Here is a 13,604-nt window from a genome sequence, read left to right as displayed (position 1 = left end):
TTCTTTAGCTTTACATGATTATGGCTTCACTGAAGTGTTCTCAGAACTTCTGTAAAGGCATGGATATACATATTAGAACAATTATGAAGTAAAGCAGTTGAGTTTAATGCTAGGAGTGAGAATAGGTATTTACAAAAACAAGGATTTAAGAAATAAAAATCCATGCTGAGATGCAGATAGTGAAAATGATAAAAAAACCCATCTGCTCCTACAAAAACACCATTAAACCAAAACCAGATAAGGCTGAAAAACATATAGTTCATTATTAATTATAAATATAACATTTAATTCAAACAGAAACACCAAAGGGAGTGAAATCTAAAACAAAGAAATAAAGAAAGAAACAAATCCCTTAAAATTAATTCATTCATTGATTAAACACAATCGAGGATACTCCTTTTATTGAACACAATGAAGAAAGAGACTGACCTTTCCAGAGTTTAAATCATTGTATGGGTCTGGGAATCCAGTATATTCTCTTGGACTTCCATAAAAGTTTAGGTAACAAGGCCCAAATGTAGGTAAAAAGCCAACTTCAGTTTCTCCTGAGTTTGCTAACAGAAAACATTACCATTACAGCTTTGTTAATTACCCCTCGCAGCCAGAAGAATAATTATCAATACCATCAAATACAGTAGAACAAATGTTAGATATTAGTTAGGTATTAGTTATTAGTAAAGAACACTTTATTGTCTGTCATATATATGAATTTAAAGTAATCATACTGGTTTCTGTACTTGTACCTAACCTTCTTCTTCATTGTGCAATACTCACTAGATACAATTTCATGAACTAAAAACCCATAAACAGAACTTCTGCACCACTCCAAATATGAAGTTTTCAGTTATGTGAAAGAGTGTTGCATTTGTGTTAACAGAAAAATTATTTTATTGAAATAAATTAAACAGTGTAAACCAACATTTGCAATAATTTAAGTCATAGAATCATAGAGTCATAGAAATTCAGGGGATGCAAGGGACCTCAAAAGATCATCTGGTCCAACAGCATGTCACACAGGAACATGTCCAGGTGGGCTTTGATTGTCTCCAGGGAAGGAGACTCCACAACCTCCCTGGGCAGCCTGTGCCAGTGCTCTGTCATTCTCAGAGTGAAAAAAATCTTCCTAATATTTATACAGAACCACATGTGCTCCAGTTTATAACCATTGTCCCTTGTCCTGTTGTCAGTCACCCCTGAGAAAAGCTTGACTCTGTCCTGGTACTCATCCCTTACATATTCATAAGCATTGATGAGGTCACCCCTCATTCTCCTCTCCTCCAAGCTGAACAGACCCAGCTCCCTCAGCCTTTCCTCATAAGGGAGATGTTCCACTCCCTTCATCATCTTGGTTGCTCTGCACTGGACTATTTCAAGCAGCTCTCAGTCCTTCTGGAACTGAGGGGCCCAGAACTGGACACAATACTCCAGATGTGGCCTCACCAGGGCAGAGTAGAGGGGGAGGAGAACCTCTCTCCACCTACTAACCACCCCCCTTCTAATGCACCCCAGGATGCCATTGGCCTTCTTGGCCACAAGGACACATTGTTGGCTCATGGTCATCCTTCCACCACCAGCATCCCCAAGTCCCTTTCCCCCGTGCTGCTCTCCAACAGCTCAGTCCCCAGCCTATCCTAGTTCCTGGGGTTGTTCTTTCCCATATGCAAGACTTTACACTTGCCCTTGTTGTAATACATTAAATTTCTCCCTGCCCAACTCTCCAGCCTGTCCAGGTCCCTCTGAGTGGTGGGGTGTCCGTTTTGTGTCATCAGCAAACTTGCTGATAGTGCACTCTATTCCCTCATCCAGGTCATCAGTAAATATACTGAATAGTATCAGCCCCAGTATTTACCCTTAAGGGACTCCACTAGAAACAGACTTCCAAGTAGACTCTATCTCACTGTTTATAACTCTCTGGCTTCTCTCCTTCTACCAGCTCCTGATCCACCTCACTACCCCATCATCCAGGCCACACTTCTTCAGTTTAGCCCCAAGGATGCTGGGGCCCTCCTGAAATCAAGATGAATTTCATCCACTGATCTGCCATCTTCCATTCACCTGGTTATAACCTCATAGAAGGCTCTCAGGTTGGTCAGACATTACTTCCCCTTAGTAGAGCCATGGTGTCTGCTCCTGATAAGCCTCTTGTCCTTGATGTGCCTGAAGACAGCACCAAGAATGAGTTGTTCCATCACCTTTCCAAGGATGGAGGTGAAGCCGACCGGTCCGTAGTTACCCAGGTCCTCTTTCTTGCCTTTACTGAAGACTGGAGTGACATTTGCTTTCCTCCAGTCCTCAGGCACCTCTCCTTTTCCCAATGACCCAAGATGATGGAGAGCAGCCTAGCAATGACATCTGCATGTTGATTCAACATACAATGCATAAGGCATTGCTCTAGTTAACAGCTACAAAAAAGATGCACTGTTATGGAAAAAAAAAATCCTGCTGTTCAGCACAGTTAATCCTATTGTTCTAATTTTTAGTATCATTTTTCTATGGTTATACTTCAGGGTAAAATACAGGCTACTGCAAGCTAATCGTAAGTGCTAAAGCTCATTGTTTCTCAAACACTGCCTTTTCAATAAGCTAAAATTCATTCAGGACTTAAGAGTCTGAAAACTCATTCAATTCTCAGTTGATTCTCATAACAATAAACTCTAATTTGTATACTATTCTTGTTTTGTGGCTAATAAAATTTCCCCATAGCTTAATAAATAATGATTTAGGTATAATTGTCAGTTGAATTAGGTAAGCTAGGAAACTGCACACCAAAGCTATTGTTTATTTTCAAATATTTAAGATATTGAAGAACTTGAAAAGATATTTCCATTGCTAATCCTTACTGTCATAATTTTGTGGTTTTGAATATTATCTGGTTTTTGGCAGGAAAATACAGACAGGGAAGCTTTATTTGTATTAGTGTTATCTTTTAGGTTTGCATTCATGCCTTGCAAATTTATTAGATGAATGAATTCCTAAAAAGCTTTTTTTAGAGCCAGTTAAAATCTACATTTAAGGGAGCTAATTGTTCTTTCAGTAACAAACACATGTTAAGGATACTGACTGATAAATTTGATGACTAGTAAGAAGGGACTTAGAACAAGGTAAGCAACAGGGAAGATTCTATATTGTTTTCTTTCTTGTATCCTAGCTTTTGCCTTTGAACAACTCATACTGGTATAAAACAAGATGATAATCAGGTTCTAATCCTGGCAGCAGATAACACTTAGAGTCATCTGCAGCACAAAGAATGCATTTATCACAGGAAAGGATGGCTGAAATAAGAAAGGGAAAATAAAGGGCTACATCTCATATGACTTTACCACTGTGACTACTTATCCATATGAATAATAAAAAATAATGTAATGTCTTGATGTAATTTCATACCAACAAAAAAATCATATAAAAATTTGCAGGTGTCTGTTTGCATTTGGATACTCACATCCTTACATCTGAACCAGGAACAAATCAGTATTTGAAGAAGAATTCAGACTTGTTGGAATATTTTCCAATTTAAAAGAAAAATCCTAATGCTCACATCAGATAGTAATATGATTACATTTAGGGTATAGATCTGTGTTTATTCAATATATTCACTAGTTGTTAATAAATTAAGCCAAATATAAATATAAAACCAAATAAAAATCCCAACCTAAACAAACTCCTCCCACAGCTGGAATTAAAAAATAATTTTTTTATTTCTTTGCATTTAAATTCAATTTTTTATCTTCAGAAGGCTGATTATCATGTATTACAGAATGTGAGTCCAAAAAATTATTTCAGCCTTTAACTTAACACTACTTTTTAAAGAAAGATAGTAAATAAAGTACTTGTGACAATGAATGATTTTTACCTTTTAACTGCACTCAAATTTGACTTATTTCTCACTTTAGAAATATTTACCACAAAGTCTTTCAAAACTGGCATCAACCTAAATAGTTATAAAAAAAAGCCATCTCTCCAGGTTTTAATAGAATCAGATTTTACTTTTCAGACTTCATTCATACAGCTAGCTAAGCATAAGCAAAACAGCCAGTAATTATTTTAGGCACTTACTTCTGCAGGGCTCTGCAGTTGCAAGTATATTTGCATCTCTTAGCTAAGTTAAAAATTGCAAACCAGTGTTAGAGCACTGAAGAACTGAAGCAACTGCATGCTCAACTCTAAGACATAGCTTCAAGCACCAGCCAAACAGAAATACTTTCAAACCAGTTCCAGTGCCAAAACTGTTTTATACAGTTAGTTATATTTGATAGCCTTTCATCATGATGAGGAAGTCTTTTAGACAAATAACTCTTTTAAAATTCTTTTTAAGATGATGGTTTTTCTTGGGAAATACTTCTCAGTTTGGGCAATGGAAGGCAAAATCAGTAACAGACAAAGATATAAACCTTCATACGATGAAGCCCCTGTTCCCGAAGATGAAAATTCTAAATTATGAAAAAAGAAATAGTTACAAGACAAGTAACAATAGCATTTAAAAAACCCCAAATAGATCAGAAAGGAATCTGCTTTTCAAGTAAATTTGAAGACCTGAGAAAATTAAAGTTCACATGGGCTAGAATTTTGTTTCCTGATTGAAATATGGAGGCACTACTCTTTCTGAACAAGTTCCCAAAATAAAAAAAACGTATGAACTGACAAACTACATTGTTTTGATGCTTCTGTTTCAGGTTTGTATAGTTCTCCTCTATATAAAATTAAAATTTACTTTAAGAATATAAAAATTTACTTTAAGAATCTTAAGAGCACTTAAGAAAACCACTAACTTTCAGGGCTCATTAAGGTATCTTTGTTTACTGAAGATCACGAACTACTTCAGTTTCACAGTTCTCCAGAAACCAGAAAAGGCTTCAGGCATAACATTAACCTCAAGAGAAGATAATCTGTGATTTCACATGGAAATGGCTATTCTAATGTCATAACCTTAGAAGAGAGAGAATCCAAATATGATTTTTTCAGTTACAAAGTGCCTGGGTGTGAAGGATAAGTGAGCTGTGACTCAGCAGCAGTTCAAGTTACACTCTTCTGTGGGCAGTACAAGTGATCTCTCCAGAGATCTTTCCTCCTCCCCAGCCCAGCCCTTCTCTCTTTCACTTCCCATAGCCTTTTTCTTTAGTCCTTTCTTTTGTGTGTTTGATATATAAAAAGAATGTTTGCATTAACTCTTACTTCAACAGCAGTACTTCTAAGAGGACTGAATTACAAGCTTCAAAAACAGTTCCAGCTAGTAAAGCAAATACTTGCTCAAGGGGCTACAGGACTGGAGCCACTCATTTTGTTTTCGACTCCTGACACAGCTGCCAACTTAAGGACAAATTAGTTTGTCTCAGACAACAGGTACATAACATACAGATTTCATAAACACAGCAGAAAAAAGACAAATTTAGATTCTCATTGTAGCAACAGTGGGAATAGTTTTGAGCCAGCACTTCAATCTAGTGGAGACAGTCAGATAATGAAATGTTAAGCCTGTTTAGCCAGGAACTTTATAATTCTGTATGGACATCCAATATGCCATCCTATGTTTATTAAAAAGATACAATATTTTTCTGGCAAATTAACCCAGAATCCTTGTAATGGCACTTGCTCAATTGTATGAAAGATTTTGCTGTAAAAAGATTACAGGTACAGATCACAAAGAAACAATCAATAATCGTAACATCATATGAGAGCATAAATATAACAGGATTTTTTTTATATACTTGCCAAAATCTTGGAAAAAAACAGTTTCTTATAATATTGTAAAGAAGTGTTTTACTACAAAGGTATCGACAATGGGTACATGTTAGGAACTTCATACCCTGCCAAACTAAATTTGGTTTCTTGCAGTGAATTCAGTTGTTATAAAATGTGACAAAATTACATAATTCTGTCACCTGTACTAACTGAACTACATAAATTCATCATCTGCAATTATATCATTGCAATCAAAATAATTCATTTGTTGAAGCTACTAAAATGAGGACAGCTAAGTAGTAATTTGAAGCACTCACACAATGAGATGTGGTGCCCATATCTAGTACACTACTGAACAGAGAAGAGACTGATCCAAGTTCCCCCAGCATCTGAAAGCAATCTAGTAGTATAAAGGAAATAAGCAGGTGGTTCTAGACAGATCCTCTAGGGTAATTACTATGGAAGATACTCAGAAATATTCCCTAGCTTTTAGGTGCTATTCCTAGAGAAAGAATAGACATGGCTATAAGGTGGCAAAAGAAGAGTTGTCTACTAGCTCCCAAAGAAGTAGTGATTCTGAAAGAGTGACTCTAGATTTCTGAAATAAATATATTTTTAAGTCTTTTAGTAAACTTCCAAATCTGACTCATGATAGATGATATCACATCACACAGTTTTCTGACTTTGGGAAAGTACTCTCAAATTTAACTTTATATATGTTTATATATAACATTGTGTAATACTAACTTCATATATATAAAAGAATACCGACCCTTTAATTCCTCATAACACAAGCAAATCAGTCCTAAGTTACATACTGATCAATTACCTTCAATTTCTCCTCCAGAAGAAGCAATTTTTGAGAGACTTAAATATGTTGTTCCTACTACATCATTTTTTGTAAGACGATCCCTACAAAAAGAAAAAAAAGAAAGATTTTATTTAAATATATTGCCCATCACCCTACACAGAGGCAGGTTACCTGTGCATAAATGCATTCTGAGTTGGCACACATGCACACACACATTTTGTACCACCTGGAATGTTTTAGTATTATCAACACAGATGGTAAACAGATACAGATGTACAGATACAAAAGTGGGCTGTATCATGAATTCATCTGACTTAGACACTATCACCTAAACAGCAACACTGCTCAGTGGTCACTGCACAAAGTTAACAAGACTCCCATGTTAGACTACTCAGGTCTCCTGTAAAGAAACCATAAAGAACGATATACTCTGCAGCTGCAAGTATATTTGCAAGCTCATAGCTAAATTTAAAACTGCAAGCCATTGCTATAGCACTGTAGAACTGAAGCAGATATAAATGTTTGCTTAAATACTCACATAGACTGTAAAAACACCTGACATCTGTAGAACCAGGTTTTTTCACTTAATATAATTTACCTTGTCCAGTACTTCGATTTAAAGTTAAAACTTACCAGTCAACAACTGCAAGTTTTATTTTCTCACACATTGAGGGAAACTGGAAAAAAAAAAAAATAATAATAACCCTTTCACCTCTGTACTGTTAATGCCCTAACATCCAAAAGAATGGCTGTTTCCTACAGAAGCAAGACAAAGAAAACCTGACCTTGATTTGAAGATAAATAATTTGATTCCACTCTGGATTAGCATTTTTCTCAATTATATTTGTGCAAACCTGCAAAAAATGAAATAAACTATGAAAGATAAACCAGAGGAAAAATATACTGGTTATGCTTTGGGCTAAATAATGTTCTGTTTAATACAGGGTTAGCAGTTAATGATGAATCATGAGTGGTTTATGCTGCATTGAGTCATTAGTTTTCTATTGTTAAAGAGTGCTAAATTGATCTGAATATGCAATATTAATGACTATGGGACAGAGAAAAAAAAATTTGAAATAGTGCTTAAACCTGAAACTGCAGTTATCCTATGGTAAAAAACTTGATATTTCCATGAGCTACTATTTAATATGCTTTCACACTACTACTGATCTTCCTACTACAGCAAAGAAAGGAGATGGAGGAGTAATTTGATTCTAGTTTGCTTTATGCTTTATGAAGTAGATGAAGAACATACTTTATGGGAATACCTCTACTATTTGCCACTCACATCTACTGAAGATCGTCTATGTTTACTGGGCATGACAACCAGATTAGACATTATAAAAGACTGGCATTTTTCTTAAAAAAAAAAAAAAATTAAAATTTTTTTTTCTAGCAATTAATATATGTGGTACAATTGCACTTCAATTCAAATCTGGTATTAAAAGGAACACATTAGTAATAAACATACAAATGCTGCTAACTTAGCAAGAAAAAGCTGAAACTCTGTACTATCAGTTACAAGAAAAACTGCACCATCAGTGACAAGAAGCAATCAGGAACAAGCAATAGGCAAACAATCTGGCATGCATCGGTTCCAAGCATTTAGTCATACATTCCTGTCATTAGTCACCAGCTTAACACCCACTCTGCTGTACCTTGTAGTTTGCCTTTATAATATTAAGTGAACCTTAGGGCTAATGAATTTTTAATGCCATAATTTCAGTAAAATTAAAAGTTTGTATTGGCTTGTGAAATCTGTTTCCAGGACTACAATCAGAATGCAAAGATTCATGTATTTACTAAATTACCTTTTTACCAGCAAAAGAAACTTCTACAAATGGATCGACCAGGTTTTTCTTGTCTGCTTCTCCTCCAAATATTTCCTTGACAGTCTGTGCAAAAGCATCATCCACTGGTGAGGCATCAGAGAGGAAAATATAGTTTATACTTTATTATTTTAATTTTATTTATTTATTCAGCCTAAATAAGTAATTGCCCATAGCAATCCCAAATCACTCAGCTTTACAGGGTTAAGTCTAATCTGAAAATATTCTGGTTTGCTCATAAAATGGGGGATTTAGGCTTAGAAGCTATTTCAAGAACATACATTTATGAAAGATCACAAGAAGTGCTGATGTGCTCCTGAATTTAAAGGCATTGTTGTATTTGAAAAACATCATGCATGTACCTGCAGACACTGTCATTTGTTGTCACAGATATAGGTGAGGAATTATTCTAAGAAGAGATAAAAAGCCATCTATATTGTATCAGAAAATACATATGGCATATAACGAGTAGTAGAGTTTTTGTCTCAGCAATATAGAGTTGGCACAAGTAAAATCTCAATAAACAATTTAAGGTCAAACTCCTTACAAGCTTCCCTGCCCTCCATGGCTAGCTAGTTAAGCTTATGGTGCTCAATTTACATCCCATAAACTGCATGCAGCTTTCTGGGATACAGCCAGATCCTATTATTTATTTCCTGTGGCAGCTGAGGGGCAGGTTGCTGGCAATATGGACTGCCTTGGTCATTACAGCAGCAGCTGCCCGATTCCAGCAGTCCTTTGGCTTTTCCCCCATTGCAAAACATCTGCAGCTCTGAGAACCTATGGAGAATTTATGCATTGCTGGGAAGAGGAAGGGGCAGGGGGCAATCAGCAGTGCTACTTATCTACTGGGATCTAAATAGCTTTGGAAAAGAAGGCTGCAGGAAACCAGCTGTCTGATGGTCTCTTGAAAGTGGCCAGGGGTTGGGATCATCCCATAGAAAGTTGACACATGCACTGAATACTTGAGCTAGACCCCCACAGGACACCCAGCTGACCTGCAGAGCAGCTGTATTTGAGTGTTAGTTACTTGCATGGAACGTGCAATTGGAGCAGAGCTAATGATGAGCATTCTCCACTGCTGGCCCACTCAGCAACCAGATGACCATTAATAACCTAACAGGTAACACATTAAATTATACATTACAAAAATTAAGTAGACTTACTGAGCGTTACCAAAGGACTTGGGCTACTTAAGTCACCACAGAATTATTGGCTCATGTAGCATTGTAAAACACTCAAGATATTTTATGTTGAAGGAATGTTTGTGAACAGCCCACACAAATATTTCTAATGGTTATCAAAGCCACCAATGGACAAGTAGTACGAAGCTATGTACTTTGTGGAATGTCCTCAGCTCTGTAGATTTTGAGAAGGAAAGTGACCCATCGAAGAGCAATTCCAGCAGGTAATAACAGATTGCTTTCTACATCATCGTGTTCATTATCTCTTTCCCTTTTTTCAACCTGTTGGGAGATACACTGGTATGTAGTATCTGGTACGTAAGAAAGACACGTAATGTACAGAATTAAGAATTACTGGTTAAACTGGTGCCCACAATACTCTTCAGATAGGACTCTGTTGTCAGTTTCATTATAAAGAAAGAGAATTCTATCAAACTATGGAACTGCAAAATTCTACCTAAACTATTTTACTTAAATTTTTATCTCACAATTGCACACAATTACATCAGGCCATTATAACCACACTTCAAAAATCAACACCATCAAATTATTATGATTTTCGCATTCATATGATGCCAACTTCATGCAATTTTCATACTCATCTCAAGATTAATATTGTGGTAGGGCATCTTACTTCAGTTAGAAAATGCACTCAACTCTGATATAAATTACCAGAATGTACTGCTTCCTCCTTTAAAAATAAACAGGAAATAAAAGATTTCATCACAAATAACTAGACATATCCTTGTGATTTCAAGAATCATGAGGACAGCAGAAAGGGAGAGTTAATATGGAACAAGAAAGAGACCTTCCATGTTTCCAAGGACCATATTAAATTAACTAAGGAGTAGCAGGATGCAAGAATATCATGCAGGAAAAACAGGAGAGCTTAAGGTACAGGGGCCAAGTGAGAAAAATGTTACAACAAAATAGAGGGCCAGTTTTCACCTTGACAGAACACTGGAAAGTTTAGGACTTCAGGATTGTTAAAACTACCTATTACTTTCATATGCATCAAATTACTTATGCCTAATATGTAATTACTGATGGGCAAATCACCCATTTCACCTGGCAAATATTTGGATCTTTCTAGTACTCAGGTTTCTCTATAGGCTTGTCTACATTGCATAGTAGTGGAAACACTCCTGGCTCAGTCCTGGAACTGATATCAATATGTTGCTCAGCCTGATTGCTCAGCTATGTTAAGGAGAATTACACATCAGCTTGCATGCAGCACCAGGCTAACATATCTCTGCTTCTTCTAGGATGTGAAGAAGTTTCCACAAATGATAGATAACACACCCACAGCTGGTTCAGATGTTGCTTAATTGGAGAGGATAACAAAATAAGCTTTGGGTTAGCCACCTAGTACTGCATGCCCATGAAACAACTTGTAAATCTTGTCTTGCTTTTAAATACATCTTACAGAGCAAATTATACAGTATTCAAAAAATGTCAGAGGTACATGAATAATACATGTGGGGTGGAAAGGGGAAGAAAAATATTTAAATGAAACTTACTGGTGGCTCATCTCCAGTTCCCAGGACAAACATGCTGACTTTCATGTAGCCTTTAGCTCCTGAATTTGTCTCTTCAGGATCACTCAGCAAAAGCCATTTTCTCATGACTGCATGGCCTAAAATAAAAGAGCCACCACCCACCCCCAGTAATATCAATTACAAAATAGCAGAAATCATAAAATGAAAGTCAATTGTTGGAGAAGCACGCTTTATCCTAAAACTAATTATTTTAAGATTTTTTTCAGTCCTAGACAGGTCTCAATAGTGCCACTCAAAAGAAGAAATCTAGTGGTGTTAAACTATTGTGGCATGCTAATTTGTTGACATACTTATAAAATACTTTCGCATTATTTTTCACATTTTAGGTCTCTGATACCAGAACTAATTCCTAAATTTTAGGTTCTAGTACTTCATCCTGAAATCACTGAAAGGAACTCTATATTGTTTGTTTTTTAAAAGTTAATTCTTTAAGCAGCAACCCTAAATAACTTCTGGTTAAGTTTCTTCTTTTGCCTTAGAAATTTAATAAAATGTTTCAACTTCAAGTACCAACTTTGGAAAGAAGCTCTGGAGTAACTGTTACTTACCAGGCTCATCATAAACATAGCCAATGTCAATCTGAAATAAAGATCACAGCCATTACCTCAGAAGTAATACCAAAGTAAAAAAGTTCTAGAGCAACTCCCTCCAACTTTTTTTATAACTACTATTACATTGTCCTCTTGTCATTAACAAGAGAAAGTTTCCACAGCATATTCTTGTGTGGAGAATGAGAAAATGCCTTACATCGAAAAATGAGAGGTTTTGAATGGATACAGCAGCAGAGAAGAGAATGCAAGAAAGGATGTATCCAAACTAACAGCTGTAGTTATTTTCTTCTTTCCTTAGACCCCAAGCTTTTTCATTTATCAGAGACATAACATGGGCTAGCTTACTGCTTCTTGAATTCTCTGTGTTCCCATATTATTTTAAGGTAGAGGGACTTTTTAGAACTCTTGTTTTCACTCAGCTCCTGATTAACATCTCATCCTTCAGTTACACAAATGAAGCTTGTTTTTTAATGAATTATTTCCTTTTTCTTTATGAGGATGATGGACAATTTTTCCCCTTGGCTGTGTCAAATCTAGACAAGACTGCACATAGACCACAGCTGTATTGATTGTATCAGATTTCAAACATGTCCAGGAAGGTAAGTGTGTTTGCTCATGACAGATGGGGCTCGTATTCCTCAGGTAAAGTCTGAAAGGTGATTTTCTACAGAGAACTACTCTTGGGATTTTCTCCTGGAATGTGTGCCTGCAGGAACAGACAGTAGCTGAATGGCACACTGTCACCTGCTTAATGAATGATCCATCCTCAACAAAGCAATGCATCTGTTCAAATCACTACAAATTACATAGATAATAAGCAGTGACAAGCAAAAGCAGCCAACTTTGTGGAAGAAACTGCCTCATTTAGAAAAGGCACACTTTTGTGAAAAGCTGGTCTAGAGACCTACTTAATGATGCAGTACAAAATAAGCAAACAGAAAATATAGCAAACACTTATTTTGGAAATGTCATAATAGAGAATCCCAGTAGCCATTACAATTCTCCTGTGAATTCTCTGTCTGTATTGCTTTAGTAGTACCTCCAACAAGCAGATGACTACTTCCCACTATAGACCATAACAAATATCATCAGAACCACAGAAATTATTTTAATGAAGAGTTTTTGACCATCTCTTCTACTTAACAAGCTTGCCTTAAGGTTTACTTAACCAAAGGAAAACCTTTCCACATCACTTGGGCATGTGTGTCTTTATGTAACCATATGTATCACTATTTTGCCTATTAGCTACCTAATGAAGTTATGTCTTTAAGCCCCTCTTCATACCAAACAATCACCCTCATATATTTTGAAGAAAAAAATTACCTTTTGGTAAATATTTTTTCCCTTGGATGTAAGTTAGAGATCTGTGCATATAAAACACACAATTTTCTTTAGCAACAATCTTCTACTCAAATAAGAAAACTATTTACTACTGCTTTGAGCAAATGGTCTCTAAGATGAGAAGCAAGACATGATTAGGTAATTCTTTGGCCCCAAGCTAAAGTAGTATAAATTTAAACATTTAAAACAAGTATTTAAACATTTTCTCGTTTTATTTAATTTAGTCAAGATATTGAAGTTGTTTCATACCCACCTTAAAATCTCCTATAAGACAGTCTGCTCGTAAAGAATGAGAGTCATACACCTAAAAAGACAGGCAAGCATGAAAAAAGGAATGTTCCTAAACATGACCATGAATTGGCCAGATGATGCTATATATATCCATAGCCCTTTGAATATACACCATATTTCCTTACCCGAATGCTAACAGTTTCATCAAGCAATTCTAAAGGAGTCATGTGGACATTGTAGAAAAATATCTGTTAAGGTAAAAACAAACAAAAAAAACTGTCTCAAAATCACAGACACATAGTTCTCTGAACAGAAGATGAAAAAACACTAAGAGGCTTTTGAAGTATCCCTGCTACAGTACTTTTACTAAATGATAATTGAGCCCAGAATAAAAAATTAAATTTAGTAAATAAATTTACTAC

The 13,604-nt window shown here is 35.9% G+C and overlaps 1 protein-coding gene across 1 annotated transcript in view; it reads right to left on the bottom strand.

The window, feature by feature from the left end:
- MYOF (myoferlin) overlaps positions 1-13,604 on the bottom strand; it is a 64,771-nt gene that overhangs the window by 35,454 nt on the left and 15,713 nt on the right. The window contains exons 8-18 of the mRNA XM_008502003.2: positions 13,368-13,430; positions 13,205-13,255; positions 11,608-11,638; positions 11,021-11,136; positions 9,656-9,782; positions 8,299-8,402; positions 7,273-7,341; positions 7,121-7,164; positions 6,506-6,588; positions 4,389-4,427; positions 430-554 (exon numbers count right to left, since the gene is read on the bottom strand). Coding sequence (XP_008500225.2) covers positions 430-554; positions 4,389-4,427; positions 6,506-6,588; positions 7,121-7,164; positions 7,273-7,341; positions 8,299-8,402; positions 9,656-9,782; positions 11,021-11,136; positions 11,608-11,638; positions 13,205-13,255; positions 13,368-13,430 — 852 coding nt within the window. The remainder of the gene's footprint in view (positions 1-429; positions 555-4,388; positions 4,428-6,505; positions 6,589-7,120; positions 7,165-7,272; positions 7,342-8,298; positions 8,403-9,655; positions 9,783-11,020; positions 11,137-11,607; positions 11,639-13,204; positions 13,256-13,367; positions 13,431-13,604) is intronic.

Source organism: Calypte anna, chromosome 6 (assembly GCF_003957555.1).
Source record: "Calypte anna isolate BGI_N300 chromosome 6, bCalAnn1_v1.p, whole genome shotgun sequence".
Taxonomy (NCBI): Eukaryota; Metazoa; Chordata; class Aves; order Apodiformes; family Trochilidae; genus Calypte; species Calypte anna.
Note: the sequence above shows the minus strand (reverse complement) of the source record. Positions and strands in the feature narration are given on the sequence as shown.